This window comes from Macrobrachium nipponense, chromosome 47 (assembly GCF_015104395.2).
Source record: "Macrobrachium nipponense isolate FS-2020 chromosome 47, ASM1510439v2, whole genome shotgun sequence".
Lineage (NCBI taxonomy): Eukaryota > Metazoa > Arthropoda > Malacostraca > Decapoda > Palaemonidae > Macrobrachium > Macrobrachium nipponense.
Window position 1 is genome coordinate 2111209 of NC_087222.1, and position 23044 is coordinate 2134252.

At 36.9% G+C, this 23044-nt stretch overlaps 1 protein-coding gene and 1 long non-coding RNA gene across 2 annotated transcripts; both read left to right on the plus strand.

The window, feature by feature from the left end:
- Positions 1 to 9798: 9798 nt before the first annotated feature.
- LOC135204397 (uncharacterized) lies at positions 9799 to 12876 on the plus strand. Its single transcript, XM_064234612.1, has 2 exons — positions 9799 to 10864; positions 11105 to 12876. Exons 1-2 carry the CDS (start codon positions 9799 to 9801, stop codon positions 12874 to 12876), a joined length of 2838 nt encoding a protein of 945 aa, XP_064090682.1.
- Positions 12877 to 13054: 178 nt separating this feature from the next.
- On the plus strand, positions 13055 to 15045 carry LOC135204666 (uncharacterized). The gene is made up of 2 exons (XR_010312280.1): positions 13055 to 13405; positions 14252 to 15045. It is a non-coding gene; the product is annotated as an uncharacterized LOC135204666 (long non-coding RNA).
- The last annotated feature ends 7999 nt before the right edge of the window (positions 15046 to 23044 follow it).

Below are 23044 nucleotides of genomic sequence, written 5' to 3' on the forward strand. Positions count from 1 at the left end.
CACTGTGAATATAAGTAGGTAATCAGCGCCCTCTAGAATTCTTATGATCTTGGCCTTTGTCCTTAATAGACTGCTCAGAAGTTGGCATTGCCGTGTTATTTTTATTATATTATTGTTATTATTCAAACTATGAACCCTAGTCGTATAGAACTAGCCCACTAAAGTGGCCTACACTGACCTGAAATTGAAGCTTCCAAAGAATAATGTCCATTAGGAGAATACCTTAATAGGAAACCTGACAATCATAGTCGGTATATTTTGCTTCTGAAAGGATATATAAAAGTTCCATTCATTCTCTATCGACAATATGGGAATCAAGGAAGGAAAAAAAGATAAGTTTTTGGATCATTATCCTTAATAGTTGCCCATTAAATAATACTGTTTTGAAGTCAGTTTTCTTTGTCAAGAAGTTATAAAACAAAATCGTATGTTTATTTTGCACAATAAATCTTAATAATGAACATAGCTATGATTTCTTTATGTAATTATAATAGTTTTCGTACCTAAGACTTCTTTCTAACTTGTGAATATTTTATTTATTGAAAACACCAACTGAAAATATTACATTCTTTGACTGGAGGACAATTTATCACAAAAACCGTCTACTTGAGAAAATTAATAATAAAGAGTTTTTTTTAAGATAAATTGTTATTTATAATTAATTTTAATGATTATGGTACTAAGTATAAATTTCTTAAAAGTGAAATTTATAATAGTGTATAGTTGTCCTTACGCCTACTACTATATAAACAGAGTAGATCAGGTTGGTGTCCATTCTGGGTAGTGCAAATTTTATTAAGTATTGAAGAATACTAATTTTGTGAACCCCATTACAATTGAATGACAGTAAAAGAAGCATATTACAGGCCAGGTTTGAAGTTTACAATGTCATATTAAATGTCATAAACTCACCATTTTGACTACAGACCAATTCTGGAAGATTCCTTTTCTTTCCCTTAAAAGTAATCAACCAAGACTGTTAATGGTGTGTATGTATCCACTGTATATATGTATGCGTACAAAGGTAATACCACGGAGGAAAATGAAAACACCAGAACTGCCGAGATCTTTCGGTCCTAACGACCCTTTACTTAAGGCGAGACTGATCAGAAAAAAGAAAACACAGTACAGGTAAACATATACAAACAGACATTCCTGGATTAAAAGAAGGTCCAATTCACTTTTAAAGAAACGAATAAACGCCCGTGAGCTAGATTCGAGATTTAGAAGCAGCCACTAAACGTGGTCACAGGTAATTTAGCCAGATAACAATACATTTTGGAAGAAATGGAGGCATATACGACTTAATAAAATCCCGAAAATTAGAGAAGGATTTAGGCACGGTGCCTTGTCAAGGCAATTTCATTCGAAAAACAATACTTTTTTATTAGTAACATGAAATTTCCAAAAATGTTCCAACAATGAGTGAGAAATGAAAATAAGATATAAATATAGCGAGCATGAGAGAGAGAGAGAGAGAGAGAGAGAGAGAGAGAGAGAGAGAGAGAGAGATACATAATAACTATAAACATATGGGACTAATTAATTATTAGTTAATTCATTTATTCTAAGGGTCCTTCATAAACACTTTACAAATACATGGGTCCAAATGGTACAATCCCAGAATAAGATTTAGGTTGTTTTTATTAGTGATTTGTATATTTATTGATTCCAGTAAATTTCCTGAAACATATTCATTAGACCTAGCAATTACAGAGCTTTCGACCCAATTCATACAATGAGATATTTCCTCAGATGGATAAATAGTGAATTTGAAGTCTGGGCTGTTCTAACTGAATATTTATGCTGCTTAATATGTAGGCTACACATAAATTTTTATTTGACTGACTGACGTAAAAAGACAGTCAATCCTTACAAGGAATTTTGTAAATGATGTTGTGAATTGTTACGGGACTATTCTTAATTAGCACACCTTTAATGGTATTGTTATAAGAGAACACAACATTAACATTAAAAGATTTAAATATTGATTTTATGGTTTCAAATCCACGAAAGAAAGGCAAGCTAAGTACATTTTTAGGAGTTTCTTTTTCATTCCTACCAACACTATAAAACTTTTTGTGAGCTTTTTGATAACATAAATCAATTATATAAAGTGGGTAGCAGAGATCATTTCCTGTCTTTTTTATGTATTGTATTTCTTGGTCAAGATATTGTGGACTCGTAATCCGCAAAGCACTTAAGAACGTGGAAGAAACAATTGAAATTTTAATATTAAGATGGTGGCCAGAATAAAGATGTGTTATGTAAAATTATTTGTGGGTTTCCCATAAATACTGAATTTACATTAGAAAGATTCTCTATGTATTAATACATCTAGAAAAGGGATGACATTGATATTTTCAATTTCAACAGTGAATTTTACGGATGGCACTAAATTATTCAATTTAGACGATCAATCTTTTGCACTGATACCAACAGGTAAGACTACTAAGATGTCATCTACATATCTGAACCATTTCAAGGGAACAAGCGTGATATTCGGGAGGTCTTGTCTTTCAAAAAATTCCATCATGAGTTTGAAAGAAGAGGTGATATTTGTTGGTAATATTCTCCATTAACCCTTAAACGCCGAAGCGGTAAAAAAAAAAATTTCTCCCGTGTGCCGGAAGTGTTTCAGAGTGAGAGCGGAAGCGGAAAAAATATTTTTTTCAAAAACACACAGCGCGCTTAGTTTTTAAGATTGAGAGTTCATTTTTGGCTCCTTTTTTTGCCATTGGCTGAAGTTTAGTATGCAACCATCAGAAATGAAAAAAATTATCATTATCATATATAAATAATGCGATATATGATAGCGCAAAAACGAAATTTCATATATAATTGTATTCAAATCGCGCTGTGCGCAAAACGGTTAAAGGTAACGAGTTACTTTTTTTTCGTTGTAATGTACACTAAATTGCAATCCTTTTGGTATATAACACATTGTAAAACGATAAAAGCAACACAGAGAAAATATTATCACAAAATAATGCATGAATTCGTAACGCACGTACTAAAACAAATTTTTTTTTCAAAATTCCACCTAAAACGAAATATTATCACTAGAGACTTCATTTCTTCAAATGAAGAAAATGATTGAATATTATAATACTGTAAGAATATTAGCTTACAAATGCAGTTTTCGACCATATCTGACTAGGTAAAGTTGACCGAATGTAGAATTTTTTATATATATATTTTTTTATATGCAATTATTTCGGAAATAAGAAAAGCTACAACCTTCAAATATTTTTCGTTTTATTTTACATGAAATTGCGCACATTTTCATATATAAAACTCTTTGAAATGCCTAATATGAAACGGAGCAAATATTCCGAGAACGGAACATACGCATTTCGGAGATTTGTGGCGGAGAATCCGCGCGCGGAGGGAAGGAAAGATTTTTTAAAAATTCACCATAAATCTAAATATTGTGCTAGAGACTTCGAATTTGTTTCAAGATGAAGATAAATGACTGAATATTACTAGACTGTAAGAGTTTTGGCTTACAATTGCGTTTTTCGACCATTTCGGTAGAGTCAAAGTTGACCGAACGGGGTTTTTTTCTATTTATCGTGATTTATATGCAAATATTTTAAAAATGAGAAAAGCTACAACCTTCAATTATTTTTTGTTGTATTCTACATGAAATTGCGCACATTTTCATATATAAAACTTTATGTAACGGCTAATTTAAAATGGTGCAAACATTACCACAATCGCACGTATGATTTTTTTCGGAAGAGTTACCGCGCGGACGTAAAGAAAATGTTATTTTTTTCATAAATTCACCATAAATCGAAATATTGTGCCAGAGACTTCCAATTTGTTGCAAACTGAAGGTAAATGCTTGAATATTACTAGAATATATGCGGTTTAGATTACAATTGCGTTTTTCGACCATTTCGGTAGAGTCAAAGTTGACCAAAGGTTGAAAATTTGTCACTTATCATTTTTAATATGAAAATATTTCAAAATTGATAAAAGCTACAACCATGGGTTGTTTTTAGTTGTATTGTGCATGAAATTGCGCACATTTTCATATATAAAACTTTATGTAACGGCTAATTTAAAATGGTGCAAACATTACCACAATCGCATGTATGATTTTTTCGGAAGAGTTACCGCGCGGACGTAAGGAAAATGTTTTTTCATAAATTCACCATAAATCGAAATATTGTGCTAGAGACTTCCAATTAGTTGCAAAATTAATTTAAATGATTGAATATTACTAAAATATTAGAGTTTTAGCTTACAATTGCGTTTTTCGACCATTTCGATAGAGTCAAAGTTGACCGATGGTTGAAATTTTGGCACTTATCGTTATTTATATGAAAATATCTCAAAACTGATAAAAGCTACACTCATGAGTATTTTATTGTTGTATTCTTCATAAAAATGCGCACATTTTCATATATAATACTCCATGTAACGGCTAATTTAAAATGGTACAAAAATTATGTCAAAGTGACGAAATAATTTCCGAGATGTGTCACAGATACTTTTAAGTGCGGCAAGAAAGAAATTCGCGCTTGCGCGCCTGCGTAACGATTGTAAACAAAACAATACCTTGATCCGTGAACTCCCAGCATCCCCCAAGGCGCCTGATTCAAGAGTTTTTGGCTGGTAGGCCTAAAAGTATTTTTCCGCGAATTTTTAAAAAAACTTTTGTATGTCGACGTAAAATACGTCCAGTCGGCACCCGAGAGACAAAAAATGTCGACGTAAAATACGTCCAGTCGGCGTTTAAGGGTTAAAAGTATATCTGCAGTCACAAATACACAACTCAATCAATGAAATTACGTGAGTAACAGACATAGGTAATTCATGCAATACATGTTCACTACTTAAATATTCTAGCACAGAGTCAAAAGGGACTTTTGTAAACAGGGAACATACATCAAAACTGACAAAGATTCACTAGGGTTTAATACAATGTTACCTAATTTTTCCACAAGATCAAGAGAATTCCGGATGTGTGAATTAGATACAGTTTCCAAGTAGCAGGGATAACAATTTAGTAATATATTTATAGTTTATAAGCAATTAATCCTACAGTACTAATAATTGGCTGCATAGGGTTGTTTTCCTTATGAGTTTTAACTCGGCCATATAAATAAGGTAATGAGGGACACTCTACTGTTAATTTACACAAAATTTCTTTTTTATCTTTAAGAATTTGTTTCATAATGATAATAAAGTTTTTTATTACTTGGTCCAACGGATTTTTTGTGAGTTTTTTGTAAGTTGTTTCAGATTCTAGTAAAGTATGCACGTGTGCTATGTAGTCAATTTTGTCCAGAACGGCTAAACTATTGGATTTATCGGCCTTTGTAATATGTAAGCTAGTATCATTCTTCAATTCTTTCATACTTTTTCTGTAGTGAGTGGGGAAATTACTTTCATGATAGGCATACGTAGCACTATACGAGTATGTCATGCCTTTGATAAAGTCTAAATGGTTCTGCGGTAGGTCACAGTATTTTCCACTTATTTAGAGATGTCACTTTTGATAAAGCTGAAGGTTTGTTGCAAATGAAAAACGACAAACCAAAGTCTAAAGCAAACATTGCATTTTCACTTATTTGTTTCTTTGATAAATTCACTACACAATCACTTCTAGGATTATTGGTCCAATCACTGTTGTCGATAAGATTGTTTAATTTTCTATCTAGTTTTATAGTCAAGGTTTCTGGTTCTACGAAGTTTTCCATATATTTCTTGCCTTAATGTGTGTTTCCAATCAGTGGGAATCGAGCAGTTAAAAGTATGTTGGGATTTTTCCAATTCTTTAAATTTCTCCTTTTCCTCCAATTTCGTGTCAGCAATATGATGTTTTAACATCAATGTATAAAATTCATTGAAAGGATGTTGGTCGTATCTTATTATGCGGCGTGGTAGCATGGATTTAGGTAACAAGTGAATTCTGTTAGTGTGCCGCCAATAAGGACTTGGAGAAAGAGGTGATGAAGCAACTCAGCAGTGGGAACAGGAAAGTAAAAGTCAATGTAGCCCTCATGCTGAATAACTTGATCACGAAATATATAAAACGTGATGCTATGTATAAATAAAGGTAATGCCATGGAGGAAAATGAAAACACGAGAACTGCAGAGATCTTTCAGTCTTAACGACCCTTTACTTAAGGCAACACTGATCAGATCAAAGAAAAACACAGAACAGGTAAACATGTACAAGCAGACATTACAGGATTAACAAAAGGTCTAAATCACTTTGCAGAACTGAAAAAACAACCATCCGCAATGTTAAAAGCAGCCACCCACACGTTGTCACAGGTAATTTAGTCAGAAAACAATACATTTTGAAAACAGAGGCATATACAACCAAACAGTATAAATTTAGTAAAATCCCGAAGGACAGATTAAGGATTTAGGAGCAGTGCCCTCAGATATACTGGTCAAAGGTAATTGAATCAAAAAAACAATGGTATTAGTAACATAAATTTACAAAAATTTCAAACAATGAGTGATAAAGGAACATACAGTATGAATATAGCGAGTGTGAGAGAGAGCAAGAAAAAAAAATTGATACAATAATACCTCACCATATGAACGCTCCAAAATACGAGCATTCCAAGATACGAGTCAGCCTCTGAGCAAAATTTTGAATTGAGATACAAGTACAATATTGAGATAAGAGCATAATTACAGATGCTAATGCTAGATGGCTTAGCGCTTGGGAGCACTCTAAGCCCTTTTCAATGGTTCAGTTCACATGGTCGTCAACTTATGTACACATCTCCCTAGCATCTCCTGTGTTGTTTGCGTTATTTACGTGATTTTCACTGTATTTGTGAACATTCTTTGTAATAAGTAATAGGTCCTAAGAAAGCAAGTGGTAAGGTTGGCAGTGAGAAGAAAAAACTCATGATGACAATGGAGATGAAGCATGCGGAACAGTAAATAAATACAAATCGAATAAAGTAAAAACCAGTGAAAAAGAGTACAAACTTTTGAAAAAATTAAGCTAATTTCAGTTCAGTTAGTTATAAGTTTAAGTGTTAGGCTGTGTGTATGGAACAGTATTACATATGGTACCGTCCAACTCTCTCTCTCTCCCATCCTCCCTCCCTCCTCCTCTGCCCACACCGCCGTTAGCCACTATTGTCTGTCTCGAAGGTAAGAACTCATAATAAAACCACATTTTACTTCATATCACAGTAATCATTTATTATGTCATTTTGTGTATGTGTGTGTGTGTGTGTGTGTGTGTGTGTACAGTATGTCTATACAGTATAGCAATTAAAATCATGTTTTTTCCATTGTTATTATCACTGATTTGAGATGGTCGGAACGGATTAAATTTTTGTCAGTTATTTTACCTCTTCTGGATATACTTTAACTCCATACTGCATGCCTTCTTGAATTCTTCAAGAGGCATGAGTTCCCTTAAAGAGGAGAAAGAGACCACCAGGCAATTTTTTAACCAGCCATCCTTGAGCCTAGCAAATTCAACATAAATAAGGGAGGCTTGCTTCGTAAAATTTCTGAACTTGAGGCTATTGGCCTCTGGGACCAAATCCCATTCCTTGAGGACTAGTGCCTTAACCTTATGATAGTCACGGGCTATACCTTCTTCCAAGACATAATATACTATAATTGCCTTGCCCACCACCTACATTGAATCAGTACAGTCCACATTTCTGGGGGGCCAAGACAACCGGGTGGCATTCAACTCATAAAACATTGGTACTAATTTCAAGGCCACACCTATATTAAATTTATCCTGTAAGTTGCCCCGAAGTGTACTAAAATTATTAGAGGTGCCCTACAGTCTAACCATTTATAAATTAACATTGGCCACCTCCAATTCATGCTGCTTCACCCTCTTGTTCTCCTTAAATTCTAGTTTCATCAGTTCTATACGTTTGCAAATTAAATTAAATTCACCATCATCCTTAGAAACCACCAAAGGACGAACAGGAGCCAGAGGATCTCCTGGCACAAGGTTTTCTGCAGACATAAAAGGATTAGCAGAAACATATTGTTTCCGAGGCAAATTAGCCTGGTCCTCATAAATAGTTTCTGTCCACAGAGGATCCTCAAATAAAGTTGGACCTACATTGACACTTATTCCATCATAATCACCAATCTCTCCCGCAAATACACTACCCTCATGCTCTGAGTCACTACCACCTGCAATTTCATTTTTCCTAACCAAATGTTCAGCCTCAGCCAGACCTGAGCAACTTTACTTTTAACAGCGACCAACAACTGATTTTTTGTCCTCAACGGAATACCTAACCACCTGGCACAACTTACTAAATAGTCCTTATTCACCACTGGCAGATGTTTTCACAGTCAGCCGACCCTCAAATCTCTGCTGGGCCAAACACAAATTCTTCCATTGTACTAAAATTAGCACGGGAGAAAGGTAATAATCTACAGCTAAATAAATATTGTCAAATTAACAAAGAGCTGTTCCACGGACCATAACACCTAAGAACAATCCTATCATGGTTGCCAAATTGTTACAATCCTCAGTGTTGTTATGCAAGTTCTTAAATCATTTGACAATAATTGTCAGTATTATAATATATCTCAGTACTAAAGGTCAGTGGAAACAAACACTCAAGAAAACTTAACAGTATTTAATGCTTAATAAATACAAAATTTAGGTCAACCTTGTGGGATATAAAATAGATAATACAATATCTCAGTAACAATCAGGAAAGGACGAATACCAGTCCTTAGTATCCCAGTGAACTACCTAAAACTAGAAAAGCTAAACCCTATCAAAGAGAGGAAATAACAATCATTAACAAACAACTTGCTTGGATCCAACGATTTTGCTGGCCAGACCAAACACTATCTTAATTTTAAATCAAAAGAAGAAGGAAGGCAGAGTAACAAAAACAAGGAAATAATTAAAAACCTACCTATGATGGCAAAGCTAATCCCACAAGACCTTGTCTATAAGACTTGAACTTATATAGTCATGGCACAAATGTGGAATATATATATATATATTGTAATATAAATAAGTAATTCTGTTTTGAATAGTTCGGGAAAAAGATTTAGACAATTGTCCAAATGCCAGTTAACTACTTGTTCCCCATTTATCGATCAGGAACGAAGGTTTCGGGGGTCACGTCACAGCAACGAGAGTTATGGTCGGCAGTGAGAAGGTGTCTGTCTTCAAGGAAGGTCACTGATACGTTTAGAAGATACATTGTTGGATCCGGTGTTTCGCCGTTGAGTTGGAGCAAATAATTCCGTTCCCATCTGATGGTTGTGGCTGTATGAGAAGCAGCGTTGGCCCTCTCGAGTTACGTTGGTGTGGCCTGTTTAGATGTGGGAATATCAGAATTGGGGCTTCATTCCTGGATTGTGATTTCCAGGCGTATCTTCGTATCGGTGGCTGAAGAAGAACCTCTCGCTCAAGAAATGGTTTTCAAATACTCCCTATTCACTCGGAGACCTCTAGAACTGCTTGTTTGAACGTCAGCTAAGTTTTGTTTTATTATATTTATTAATTATTTTTCCATGAATATTATCTGAGCTCTTAGATACCGGTCGTATCTGCAAGTGTTTGTTATTTAAGCATAATAAAAGTGCTTTGAAGAGTTGTTTTGTGTGTAATTCTCCTCCTCATAATTAAACCTGTTTTTAAATATGTGCTTGCGGTAGTTCAGGATGTGGACATCGTAACATATTTGGGGGCCTGTCCGGGATCTTTGAGTTTCAATTTGAACAAAACAGGTTTAAATGAGGAGTTTATTTAATTGTTGTAGGTTTGAGTGAGGTCATTTAGTTGTTTTATAGCCATTGTAACCAATCATGTCTGAGTCTGAAACAGAGTACTTAGAAAGTGACTTTGACGTAAAGAAATTTCTGTCGTCCTTACCGGGGGTTGCAGCTTTTCAAAGTCTGTGTAAACGAGAACTTGTGTTAATTGCTAATTATCTAGACATAGGTTTTACTACGGATATGAAAAAGGATGATTTGATAAAGGGTTTGATAGCACACTTGGGTATTGTAGAGGAGAAGGCAGAAGTTTCAGGGGTAAAGGAGAGTGATAGCATAGAAGCTTTGAAACTTAGAATAAAGCTGAAGGAGTTAGACATAGCTGCTGAACGTGAAAGAGTAGCTGCTGAACGTGTAAGAGCGGAAGAAAGGGAGAGAGAGAGGAAACTTGAGCGTGAAAGAATGGAACACGAACTGAAGTTAGAGGAAATTAAGGTAAGACACAGACAAGGTAGTGGAGATTTTGATGTAGCTAAATACATGAAGATGGTTCCCCCTTTTGATGAAAATGAAGTAACTAATTATTTTATAACTTTTGAGAAAGTAGCGAAAGGAATGGGCTGGCCTAAGACTTCATGGTCTATATTATTACAATGTGCATTGAAAGGTAGGGCTCAAGAGGTATTTTCTAGTTTGTCTGAGGAGACGTGTGGTAATTATGACGAATTGAAAAAGTGTATTCTCAAAGCATATGAATTAGTGCCAGAGGCTTACAGGTTGAAATTTCGTAGGCTTTTTAAGACAGGAGATCAGACTTATGTAGATTTTGCTCGTATAAAAGCTAAATTGCTTGACGATTGGTTGAGATCTAAAGAAATCTGTGATTTTAAAGGGTTTAAACAACTAATATTGTTAGAAGAATTTAAGAATTGTTTATCTAAGGATTTGAAGGTACACTTAGAAGAGCTTCAGGTTGAGAGTTTAGAGAAAGCTGCCATTATGGCTGACGAGTACTCACTGACGCACAAAATTTTTGAAGGGAAAAATTTGGTTAGGAGTAGAAGCAGCAAAGAGGGTTTTCAGGAATTGAAAAGTGGTAAGAGTAAAACTGAAAACGCAAGTGATTTGGATAAAAGTGTTGTAGCTCCAGTATTGAAAGGTAATAGTTTGCCTAGTGGGCAGAGGATGCCAATTAAGTGTTTTAACTGTGGTAAACTGGGCCATAGAACAGGCCGGACTGTTGGTCCTTAAGTGGGGACGGTAATAGAGAGCATAAACCAGTTGCTTTGGTAAGCAGGGTAAGTGCTGATAGAGAGATTAGATGCATTAAGTGAGGGTGGGAAAAGCCTGGGTTCTGATTTGGAGAGATATAAGCCATTTGTGTCTTATGGTAGTGTAGCTACAGAAAGTGGTAAGGGCAGAAGAGGATTAGTTATTCTCAGAGATACAGGGGCCCTACAGTCATTGATTTTGAAAAGGGCATTGCCTGAAGGTTTCGAGTATGAGGATAAGGAAAAGGTTTCGATTAAGAGTTTTCCAAAAGAAATAATCTCTTGTCCGTATGAGACTGTGGTTCTGGAGTCTGATTATGCAACGGGTCCGGTTAGGGTTGCCGTTGTGGAAGAAATTCCTGTAGAGGGAGTCGATTTAATATTGGCCAACGATATTGGTGGTAATAGGGTTTTAAGTAACCCACGGTTACTTAGCTATCCTCAGTTTTGTGCAAGCACGGAGAGCTTGGAAGGAGAATTTCCTGGTATTTTTCCCGTGTGTGCTATTACACGGTCAATGCGGAAATTGGAAGCTAGTAGGGATTCTAAGATTGACTTCTCGAAGTTTTTTCTGGGAAAATTTGGTGATGGTTCTGAACAAGGTAAGGTTTTAGCTGTATCTAGAGAGAAATTCATAAAGGATCAGGAAAATGACCTAGAGCTAGCAGAGATAGCTGCAAAGGCTTTTTCAGATAAGGAAATTGAGAACATTCCAGTTGGGTATTATGTCGAAAATGGATTATTGATGAGAAAATTTAGAGCCTCTAAGGTTGCTGCCGATGAAGAATGGAAAGTTAATTACCAAATAGTCGTTCCTCCAAATTACAGACCCTCTATTTTACATTTAGCACATCAGAATCCATTTAGTGGCCATTTCGGAATCAATAAAACTTTTTACAAATTAACTAAACACTTTTATTGGCCTGGGATTCATTCTGATGTTAAAGTATTTTGTAAGACTTGCCATGTGTGTCAAATGATCGGAAAACCGAACCAAAAGTTGACTAAAGCTCCCCTTGAACCCATACCAGCCATGGAAGAACCATTCCATAGGGTAATAGTGGACATTGTTGGCCCATTGCCAAAGTCAAAAGGTGGAAATCAGTATATACTTACGATCATGGACAGATCCACTAGGTATCCTGAGGCCATTCCGTTGCGGAATGTCTGCTCTAAGAATATTGTAAATGGGATGTTACAATTTTTCACTCGGTTTGGATTGCCTAAAGAGGTTCAGTCGGACCAGGGTTCAAATTTCTTGAGCAATATATTTAGACAGGCAATGCAGGAACTAGGAATCAGGCAGGTAACTTCATCAGCGTACCATCCTCAGAGCCAAGGGGCTGTAGAAAGGTACCATCAAACCTTGAAGACCATGTTGAGAAAATTTTGTTTAGAGAACAAAAGCGATTGGGATAAAAGTCTGCCCTTCCTTCTGTTTGCCTCCAGAGAAATCCCTAATGAGTCGTTAGGGTTTTCCCCTTTCGAGTTAGTATTTTGTCATCAGGTTAGAGGACCTTTAAAATTGATTAAAGATCAGTGGATTAATAATGTTGAAGATTCTAATTTGTTGGACTATGTTTCAGATTCCAGGGAAAGAATCAGGAAAACGTGGGACATAGCAAGAGATAACTTAATGGAAGCACAGCAGAAGATGAAAAAATACTATGATTTAGGAGCCAAAAAAGTTGACTACAAACCAGGTGATGAGGTATTGGTATTCCTTCCAGTAGCAGGTCAGCCATTACATGCTAAGTTTTCTGGGCCTTACATAATAGAAAAAAAGGTAGGAAATACGGATTATGTTGTTCTTACTCCAGATAGGAGAAGGAAAAAGAGGTTATGCCATGTTAATATGTTAAAGCCATATTTTTCAAGGACGCCAAAGCCAGTCTTGTGAATATAAAAGTTAAATAATAATAGTAATCAGAGAAACTTAAACTTGAGACTGAGGTTGAAGACTGGCCTATTTCAAATTCAGATGCTTTAAGGAATTTGAAGAATAAATTGGTTCATCTTGAGGAAAGTAGAGGTCAGGAGTTGAGTGATTTATCTACGATTTATAAAGATGTATTTTCAGATGTTCCGGGCAGGACCTGCTCATTACAACATGATGTTGATGTTGGCAATTCAAATCCTATTAAACAGCACCCATATCGCTTGAATCCACAAAAGGCAGAGATTGTTGAACGGGAAGTAAAATATATGCTCGATCATAAATTGATTGAACATAGTAGCAGCCAGTGGAGTTCCCCTGTAGTACTTGTCAAAAAAATGATGGTCAATACCGTTTATGTTTTGATTACAGGAAGGTAAATGCAGTCACCAGGACAGATTCATTCCCAATTCCTAGGGTGGATGACTGTATTGATCGCATTGGAAAGGCCAGATTTATCAGCAAGTTTGACATGTTGAAGGGTTATTGGCAGGTAGGTTTGACAGACAGAGCCAAAGAGATATCTGCTTTTGTTACACCCACTGGTTTATATTCCTGCAATGTCATGCCATTTGGAATGAAAAATTCGGGTAGTACTTTTCAGAGACTCATGAATATGATTACCAAAGACCTTGAAGGGTGCACTACGTATATAGATGATGTGGTAATTGTTAGTGATACGTGGGAAGAGCATGTCAAGAAAATTGCTGCATTTTTACAGAAACTCAGAGAAGCAGGTTTGGTAGTGAACCTAAATAAATGCGAATTTGGGAAAGCCAAGGTAGTTTATTTGGGTCACGAAGTGGGTCATGGCAAAGTAGCACCAAAAGATTCAAATATTAAAGCAATTTTAGACTTTCCAGTTCCTAAAGATAAAAAGGGAGTAATGAGATATCTGGGTCTTGCCGGATATTATAGAAAGTTTGTGGCTAATTTTGCAGATATAGTTGCACCACTAACAAATTTGTTGAGGAAAAGGGTTAGGTTTTAAATGGGATAACCAGTGTCAGGAAGCTTTTGATAAAGTAAAATCTATTTTGACTACTTCCCCTATTCTGAAAGCACCAGATTTTTCTATTCCTTTCAAGCTAGCAGTGGACGCCAGTGACATTGGTATTGGTGCAGTATTACTGCAGGAAGACGACACTGGGGTAGAGCATCCTATTGCCTTTTACTCTAAGAAACTGAATGATTCTCAGAAGAAATACTCCACCATTGAGAAAGAAACTTTGGGGTTTAAAATTTTGGCTTTACAACATTTTGAGGTATATACCAGTACCACCTCTTCATTAACCGTATATACAGACCATAACCCATTAAAATATTTGAATCGTTTCAGGAACAATAATCAGAGATTAACAAGATGGAGTCTATTTTTACAACCCTACGATTTGAATATCCTACATATCAAAGGAAAGGAGAACGTCATTCCGGATGCATTGTCAAGAATGTGACTTGCTATATTTTTTGACCTAATATTTGTTGGATGCAAAATATATATTACATATATATTTTTTCCTTTTTTAGGGGGGAGGTGTAATATAAATAAGTAATTCTGTTTTGAATAGTTCGGGAAAAAGATTTAGACAATTGTCCAAATGCCAGTTAACTACTTGTTCCCCATTTATCGATCAGGAACGAAGGTTTCGGGGGTCACGTCACAGCAACGAGAGTTATGGTCGGCAGTGAGAAGGTGTCTGTCTTCAAGGAAGGTCACTGATACGTTTAGAAGATACATTGTTGGATCCGGTGTTTCGCCGTTGAGTTGGAGCAAATAATTCCGTTCCCATCTGATGGTTGTGGCTGTATGAGAAGCAGCGTTGGCCCTCTCGAGTTACGTTGGTGTGGCCTGTTTAGATGTGGGAATATCAGAATTGGGGCTTCATTCCTGGATTGTGATTTCCAGGCGTATCTTCGTATCGGTGGCTGAAGAAGAACCTCTCGCTCAAGAAATGGTTTTCAAATACTCCCTATTCACTCGGAGACCTCTAGAACTGCTTGTTTGAACGTCAGCTAAGTTTTGTTTTATTATATTTATTAATTATTTTTCCATGAATATTATCTGAGCTCTTAGATACCGGTCGTATCTGCAAGTGTTTGTTATTTAAGCATAATAAAAGTGCTTTGAAGAGTTGTTTTGTGTGTAATTCTCCTCCTCATAATTAAACCTGTTTTTAAATATGTGCTTGCGGTAGTTCAGGATGTGGACATCGTAACAATATATATATATATATATATATATATATATATATAATAATATATATAACCAAAATATAGAGAGAAAAATACTATATTTCAGTAACTGCTGTCTCCCTCTTCAGGTAGATGAATGAGAAAAGTTTACAGAAAAGGTGGTATTTATACCAAGAGGTCCATCCACAGGTAAGCCAATTTAGGTCACCCCCGCTGATAATCTTCCTTTAATCTTCTTAAGCGTTGGTTGAATGAAAATTTTGTTGATCACATCTGAATCCCATGCTCCTTTTGAGATGTTCATTACCTGCCTCTTTTTTATTAAGGCCGATTCCATCATTTGACTCTTGTACCGGCAGTTGCTGCTATAAATTATATGTGACAAATTCCAGTTTATTCTATGGTTATGTTCATTTATATGGTTAAAATTAGCTGAGTTCTGTTGTCCATACCTAACTGACAGTTTGTGTTGTATTAATTTCTTGGGAAGTGATTTTCCTGTAAATCTGATGTAAGATTGGTCACAATCCTGGCATGGGATTTTGTAAACCCCTGTGTCCTTGGGGGATGTCTTTTGTTGGACGTTTATCAGGGATTTGGCTAAGGTGTTTGGGTAAGTAAATGCAAAAGGGTTAGATTTTCCGCCGGTCTGAGTCACCATCTTAATTGTGTCCAGGCATGGAATTTTTATTTTATTGTTGGGTGTATCTCTGGTCTTGTCTTGAGGGGGTCGATAGAAAATTATGTTTGCTCTGTGAATTGCTTTCTCAATTATATGGTCAGGATACTTTAAAGACAAAAGTTGCTTTAGAATTAGTTCAAATTCTTTTCCCAGGAAATCTGGGGAACAAATTAGTAAGGCTCTTAAGAACAGGTTGCTGGCTACACCTATCTGGATAGCAATGTTGTGATAGCTAAAGTAGTGAATGTATGAAAGTGAGAACATTGGTTTTCTGTATATGGTAAATTTGTATTCTGTCATGTCTCTGATTATTAAAAAATCAAATTTTGTTGTTTGTTTCCCATTCAACTTTAAATTTGATGCTGGGCACTAATGCATTTAATTTTGAAAGGAATTCATTAATATTGCCCCACCTATTATCCCAAAATGTTAGAATATCATCTACATATCTCAACCACAGCATGTTTTTGGGTTTTATTGAATTTATTACTGTAGTTCCAGGACTACCCATACTACACCAGAATTTTTGCTTATAGAATGATTCCCCAAATGAAAATACGTTATTAGATGCACATAATTCAACTAACTTTATTATTTTGTCAAGCGCCAATGGGAAATGATCTGAATAGGGGGATAATTTTTCCCTCAAAAACTGAAGAACGTCCTGTTTTGTGAACACGGAATCTTCGCCAAGGCTTAAAAGATTTATGTTGTGAAGTGGTATATGTGCTTCTCTGAATTTGTGACAAAAATCTTCTGAATGTTTAATGTGACTGGGAGAAAAATTGACTTTTTTAGGCACTTAGGTAATTCAACCACTACATAGTTTTTCTCACATCAATGGGGCATTGGTGGAGAAACAATTCCAAGGCCATGATCAAATCGCCAATTCAGTTATTAGGGCAGGTCAAGAACGCCAGAGCATCAACATAGAGGTAAGGCGATCTTGAACGAAAATCAGTGATATTTAGTCTTATCTGGCACCAGCTACAGGCCATCTCATGAGCTAATAAGTTCCCAAATCCACAGCAGCTGAATGGAGATGCAGAAGTGGCATGTAAATTCATGTCAGTGCTGGAAGAGAGCAACAGCACTAAATTCCGTGGGAATTCCTCCTAAACAGGGATAGGCAGGCAAGGCTGACAGGTGACAGGAGGACTTGCGAGTCTTGTATGAAGCACCCAAACTGTGATCGAAGAAGGAGACACTAAAGTCACAGGTGACAAGAGAACCTGCAGACAACAGACCAAAGCGAGGATCCAAAGCGTAATCCAAAAATACTGCCAAATAATCATCATCCAAAAATACAAGAATCAGTTAGCTGTTCAAGAGATAATGCCGGGGGAGTGCTCTAGCCTGTACTGACTCAGGAAGAGCACCAAAAAGGCATTCATCAATACTCGTGAAAACAGAAAAACTATCGTTAAAATGATAGTTCGTTAATATAAACAAACAGGGAGGAGGCGCCTAACCACACTAAGTAATGTTACGTTAAGCACTTGAAATGACAAGTCAACGGACACTTAACTTCAAAAATAATGTAAACAAATACTCAGACAGAACAAAGGCAATCCTGCCACAAAATGACTCTTAAAAGTAGTTATTAAACCTAGAAATTTCAAACAAGGCTGATCTAAATTTACATAATGCAAATAAAGAAACTAATTTACACTTTCCTAACAACACTCATTAGGAAGTGATTCATTCATTGGTTTAAGATTAGGCAAGCCTTGTGCTGGTTCTAGGGCAACCCTCAACCGACCAAGTGAGACGATATCAGTCTGTCAACTTGGCACATGTTTCGCCTGTGCTGAGTTGCCAGATACCACTTGCTGATTATTGCCAAATGCTGTATGTCTGAAACATTATGGGAACTGATGCAATAATTTGTAATGTGACTGTACCATTAGGGTCTGATATTCCTGGCTTGGTATAGAAGGGGGTACAATCAGGTATGGCATGGACCTTGTCAAACCAACAGGAAGGTCAAATTGGCTTAATCTGACAAATTTTAGAAGTATTTTGTATTTTTCCTAACATATAAACCTGAGGTCTTTACATAGGAATTGCCTTCATTGCAAGCTGGAGCAGGCTATTCTACACAACAGGCTAGTTTGGTAGTTGCACTACCAGTGGGGTACCCTCAATCACCTCCCTTTGCTGAGTTGCGTAACTACTTGCCTTATCGCCCAGGTAAGCAGAATGAGGGGTACGTGGCTAGAGGTGGGCAGTTGATGTAATTACCTGAGGTTTAAGTTAGGAAAAATACAAATTACTTTCAAAATTTTTCATGTGTTTCTTACATTAATACAAACCATCAGTCTTTACATAAGAAGACTCACCGCTCGGTGGGAGGATCTGAGTAGACCTTCTAGCCGACTGGAGGTTTCCCCGCCAAGGACTTTTTCCTGGCCGTGCAATGATCAGAGAAAGCAGTCACATGCCTTTGATCATGGGAACAAAAATGTCCTCGACTGTCAGATTTATGGGATGGGCCATAAGAAGTAATGGGTGTGAAAGCAACATTACTCCGAGAAACGCTTGGAAGAATATTGTGTCAGACAATAAAGTTAGGGTATGTAATAGGTTAGTTTTATTGCCCATACCTCTCACCCATGGCTAGAGAAGAGGCAGGACTTGCTTCTATTAGATCATAGCAATGAAAAAAAATATAGAAGGCCTAATCATTCACCTCCATCTGTGTTCGTCCAGCATATGACAGTTTGACAACCTATCCTGAGCCCACTGTAAGTGGAAAGTTACAAAAAAGAGAAAGGAGGGAGGGAGGCTAGTCACGCACAGCACACTTTCACTAATATAATGACAGACAGCGTTGGTATCCAAAAACTGTTGTCAGTACCATTACTCATACGACTGCCAGTCAGTGTTGCCGTTCATTCTGCGTGAGGCATTCTGCACGTTTTCTTAAATAGTGAAAGGACACAATCAAGCAGTTGTTTTCTAAACAAGAGGGATAACCGAAATATTTCTTTGCTATTTTTAACACAGCTCCATTTCAAATATCTGTGAATAGTAACCAAAGAATCCCACCAACAAAAGTTTGTCATGTATTTTCCATTGCGACCTTTCTGGTGAGTTTCTTGGTTGTTATTCATGATGCCTGCACACCTGATTATTTTTTTTATATATGACATTTATTAACTTCGTCATACAAATTTGTAGGAGTACAAAATATTTATTTTTTAATTCGTTTATATGTAATGAAAAAAGTAATTAAGAACTTCACATTTATATACATATATACATATATAAACAAACCTAAGAAATAAAGCAAAACAATTACAGGATTCTCAATTTATTTATAGCATATAAGTACTATTTGCAAAGTAACAATACAGTATGCTATTGCACTGCACAGTCATTAAACATTCGACATTACTTAGTGGGTTATTGCACTGTCGAAGAAATAAAGAAGACATACACAATGCAATTACACTTCTTGGTCATCCTCATCTGGTAAATTTTGGGATCTTTGAATTGCTTTAATCATAACATGATTAGGATCAAAATTTGCGGATCCTCCTCAGCTTTTTACCTGTTCGGATACGAGCACCAACGCTGCCTGAGTGGAAGTCAGCAGCTTAGTTTTATTCAGGTTCATTTTAGAGAGAAATCTTCTCTGCATCAGCGTTGGAAGTCGGTAGTGCCGGGATGTTGAAAATAAAATCTGGAAGAACTTTAAATATCATCTCATCATCAGCATCTCGTAGATGAGACAAGTAACGGAAAAAATCTTGTGGATTATTTGTTTGTCTTATATCAGTGGGGAAAGAGATGTTAGGAATGTTGCGCCATTCATCATCTAACTTCTGCAGATCCCCTAAGTATTTCTGAAGCTAATGTTGATAACGATGGAGTCTTCATCAAAACGTCCTTACTAATGCAGTTGGATACTGACAATGCACTGCAAAGTCTAAGTAAGTGCGAGTCAAAAGGTAACCTCATTCTTATCTGGACGGCTGCTGTTATCATGAATTGTCTGCAGTGTATACGGACATCATCTATTAATTTTCTGTTGTTCCTGACGTGAGGTTTTTTGAATTCACACGTAGCACTTGCACCAAAGTAAACTTGATTTAACGAGACGAAATGCTGCTCATTTGATGGGTCTATTTGAGTCTGTCAAGGTTGTAATAGTATCTCAAGATATCAAGTTAGAGGACTTTACATCTGTCATAGAGGGTCCTTTTTTTGGGAATGTTAGATTAAGAATTGTTATTTTAGCAGGAAATTATTTAGAAATAAATAATATAAATGGACAGCAGGATCTTGAAGGCTGTCGGAGATCAGCTTCGATGTTGATAGCCTATCTTCCAGTTGCTTTTGCCTAAAGTAAAGAGAGAGGGCATTCCACTGCTCTAACACTCGAGCAACAGCTGAATGACAAATACATCTTACTACAGTGAAGCATTTCTAAGTCTGCTAGCGACTGATTTTTTTTTTTATTATTATTATTATTAACCCCCATCATATTGCTCGCACCATCTGCTGCAAATCCTACTAAATTTTCAGCAGGGGATTTGGTGTTCATTAAAAAAGGTAACTAAAATATTATACATATGTTGCCCCATTGATACCTCATCTTCACTGTTGCCTGCGTTATATGTTTAGTAGCTCAAGTAGTTGTGGATCCTTTGATCTTGTCGAAATATTGAACTATTACTGCACAAGTCTTTTCTGTGCTGATATCTGTTTTCTCATCGATCATAATAGAAAATCTATTGGACTTTAAAGCTGTTAAAATCACTTCCTGTGATATCTTTCCAATATTCTTAATTACGCGTGTGGCCTTCGATCTTTTTAAGACATTTTCTGGGCTGTTGAAGAGTCTGGGAATATATCTTTAATTACCCCCAATCAAATGTTCGCAAGCATTGAGAGCAATATTGTGCTCAGCTAAAAACGTAGCCAGTTTGACATATATTTTCAACAGGCAAGCTTACAATAATATTGTAATTTAATAATGTAAGAAATTTGCAAGTAATTTTAAGAAAATGTAAGTAATTTGAAAGTGGCTAATTTTTTCTGCATATCCGAAGAAGACGAATCTTCGTCTGCACTGAAATGCGATATCACGCTCCGTGAGTTTTTATAAACCTCACAAACCCGGAAAACTCTGCATTTCGGCAACCCCGCTGCCAGTCATATAGAGCAGCACTCAGACGAATGCTGGACTCCTCAAAATTGGAATTGTGTATTATTATATTTTTACCAGCATTACAGATATAAATGGACACCAATCTCATCTATTTAGTTTATATGCTAGGTAAGAGAAAAACTATGCTTTATTATATACATTACTTTAAAAATCTGAGACATGATACAAAAATCATTAAAGTTGGTAACAAATGCCACTTGATCTTTTATATAAAAAAAAGATACTTAATATATCGTAGTTTCCCCCCCCCCCCCCCACCCCGTAGACGATTTTCGTAATAGACTTCCTTCCAGTCAAAGGCATACAAAATTTTCAGTTGGTATTTTCAATAGAAAGAAGATGTTGGCAAGGGAGAGGAAAGTCTCAAGCGCAAAAAAAAACATTATAATTGTCAAAAGAAATAATGTCAATATTTCTTATAAGGATTTATCATGAGAAATAAACTTGCCATTTTCTGTAAAACTTCTTAACAAAGAAAACGGACTTCAAAACAGTAAAGTCTTGTGGGTAACTATCAGGACACGTATATAACGTCATCATCGGCAGACGCGTTCATTCCAGAGATATTGCACAGTATTGCATCATGCTTAAAATTTGCGTCACCAGTTATTATTGTATTAGTATCGAGTCCCACACACACGTTTTGCAGACTGCAATTAGTGTAGTTGCCTTCGTCCTTATTCCACCAGCGTTCCAGTTGATGATTTTCAGCATGATTGGTATGTTGACAAGAACTGTCTTGGGTCTCTTGGTGCGCAAGTTCTTCCAGTTTCACCTGTCATGTATTCAGTGACTGATGATGAGGATGGGGATGAGTTGGATGAATTGGAGGGGTGGGGGTTATTGAGTAAGAGGATGTGGGAGGTGTGGGGTTGAGGGAGGATGTGGAAGGTAGAGGTGAGGGGGTTTGAGGAGCGGCGGGGTTTGCTGCAACTTAGGTTGCTGCCTCCTGCATAGTGGTAGAGGGGGAGGGGGACTTGGAAGCTCCTCTAATGAAGCTCTTTAGTAGTACGTCTATGAACTCTTGAATGGTTTCTGCATTGATGTCTCCCTCTATGATGCGGTTGGAGAAGTCTGTTTTTATGAATATGGTTCTTGGCATTGGTTTAGGTACTTGAGAACTCGTTTGCAGGGGGTGGGCCTTCTCGTTGCAGACCTGGAACTGTTTCTCTTTTTGCAGGGTCCTGTTTCCTTCCTGGATTCCTCCAGCTCTTCCCTGGTGTAAAACCTTCTTCTGGGCTGAGGTTTTGGGGCTGCTCTTCCTCTAGACATGCTTCTTTCTTTTCTTGCCTCTTGCCAATCTTTTGGGGCATCCCCAGGCCATGGCAATGTGTACCTTGCTCCAGTTGGGGCACTTTGGTGTTGTCGGCTTCCCTGCTTTACGTTTTGCAATGCACTCCTCAGTAGGGTGCTTTTTGCTGCATATTGCACAGGTCTCTTGCTTTGCCTGACATTGGCTTTTGTGGTGTCCAAATTTTTGGCATTTGTAACACCTGAGTGGTTCTGGGTAGTACGTTTTTACCCCATATCTTCCAAAGATTCCCAGGTCAACTCTCTCTGGAATGATCCCTACGAAAGTAACCAGGACAGCTTTGGTAAGGATGCCTTGCTTATTTTTCATCCTTACTGCAGCTGTTATGTTGCTTGCACTTGTTAAGTGGCTTTCTGGCATTTCAAGTGGGTAACCTACCACTACTGCCTTCTTGATCTTTTCTTCCTGAGTTCCTTGATGGTGATGGCTGTGGTGGTCCTCATGGTGCTTATCGTCCTTGAATCTCTGGATGAGATCATCCATTGTCCCTGCCTGTTAGGTTTTGCCTGGAGTTGCAGGTTCTTGAATTCATTTTGGAAGGCTGCTATAGCCCTGAAGCCTTCAGTGGAGTTGCTGGCCATGACTCTGCAGTGTGTGATCTTTTCTTTGAATTGGTTTCCCGTGGTGCAGTTTTGTTCTGCTGCGTTGTCCTTGAAGCTCGTCCTTTTTTCCGTTTCCGGCCTGGTTTCCTGGTCCTTTTTGGATTAACCATAGTCCATTTCTGGGCATCATCATCGTCCTCCTTTGTTCTTTTCTTCCTTTGTTC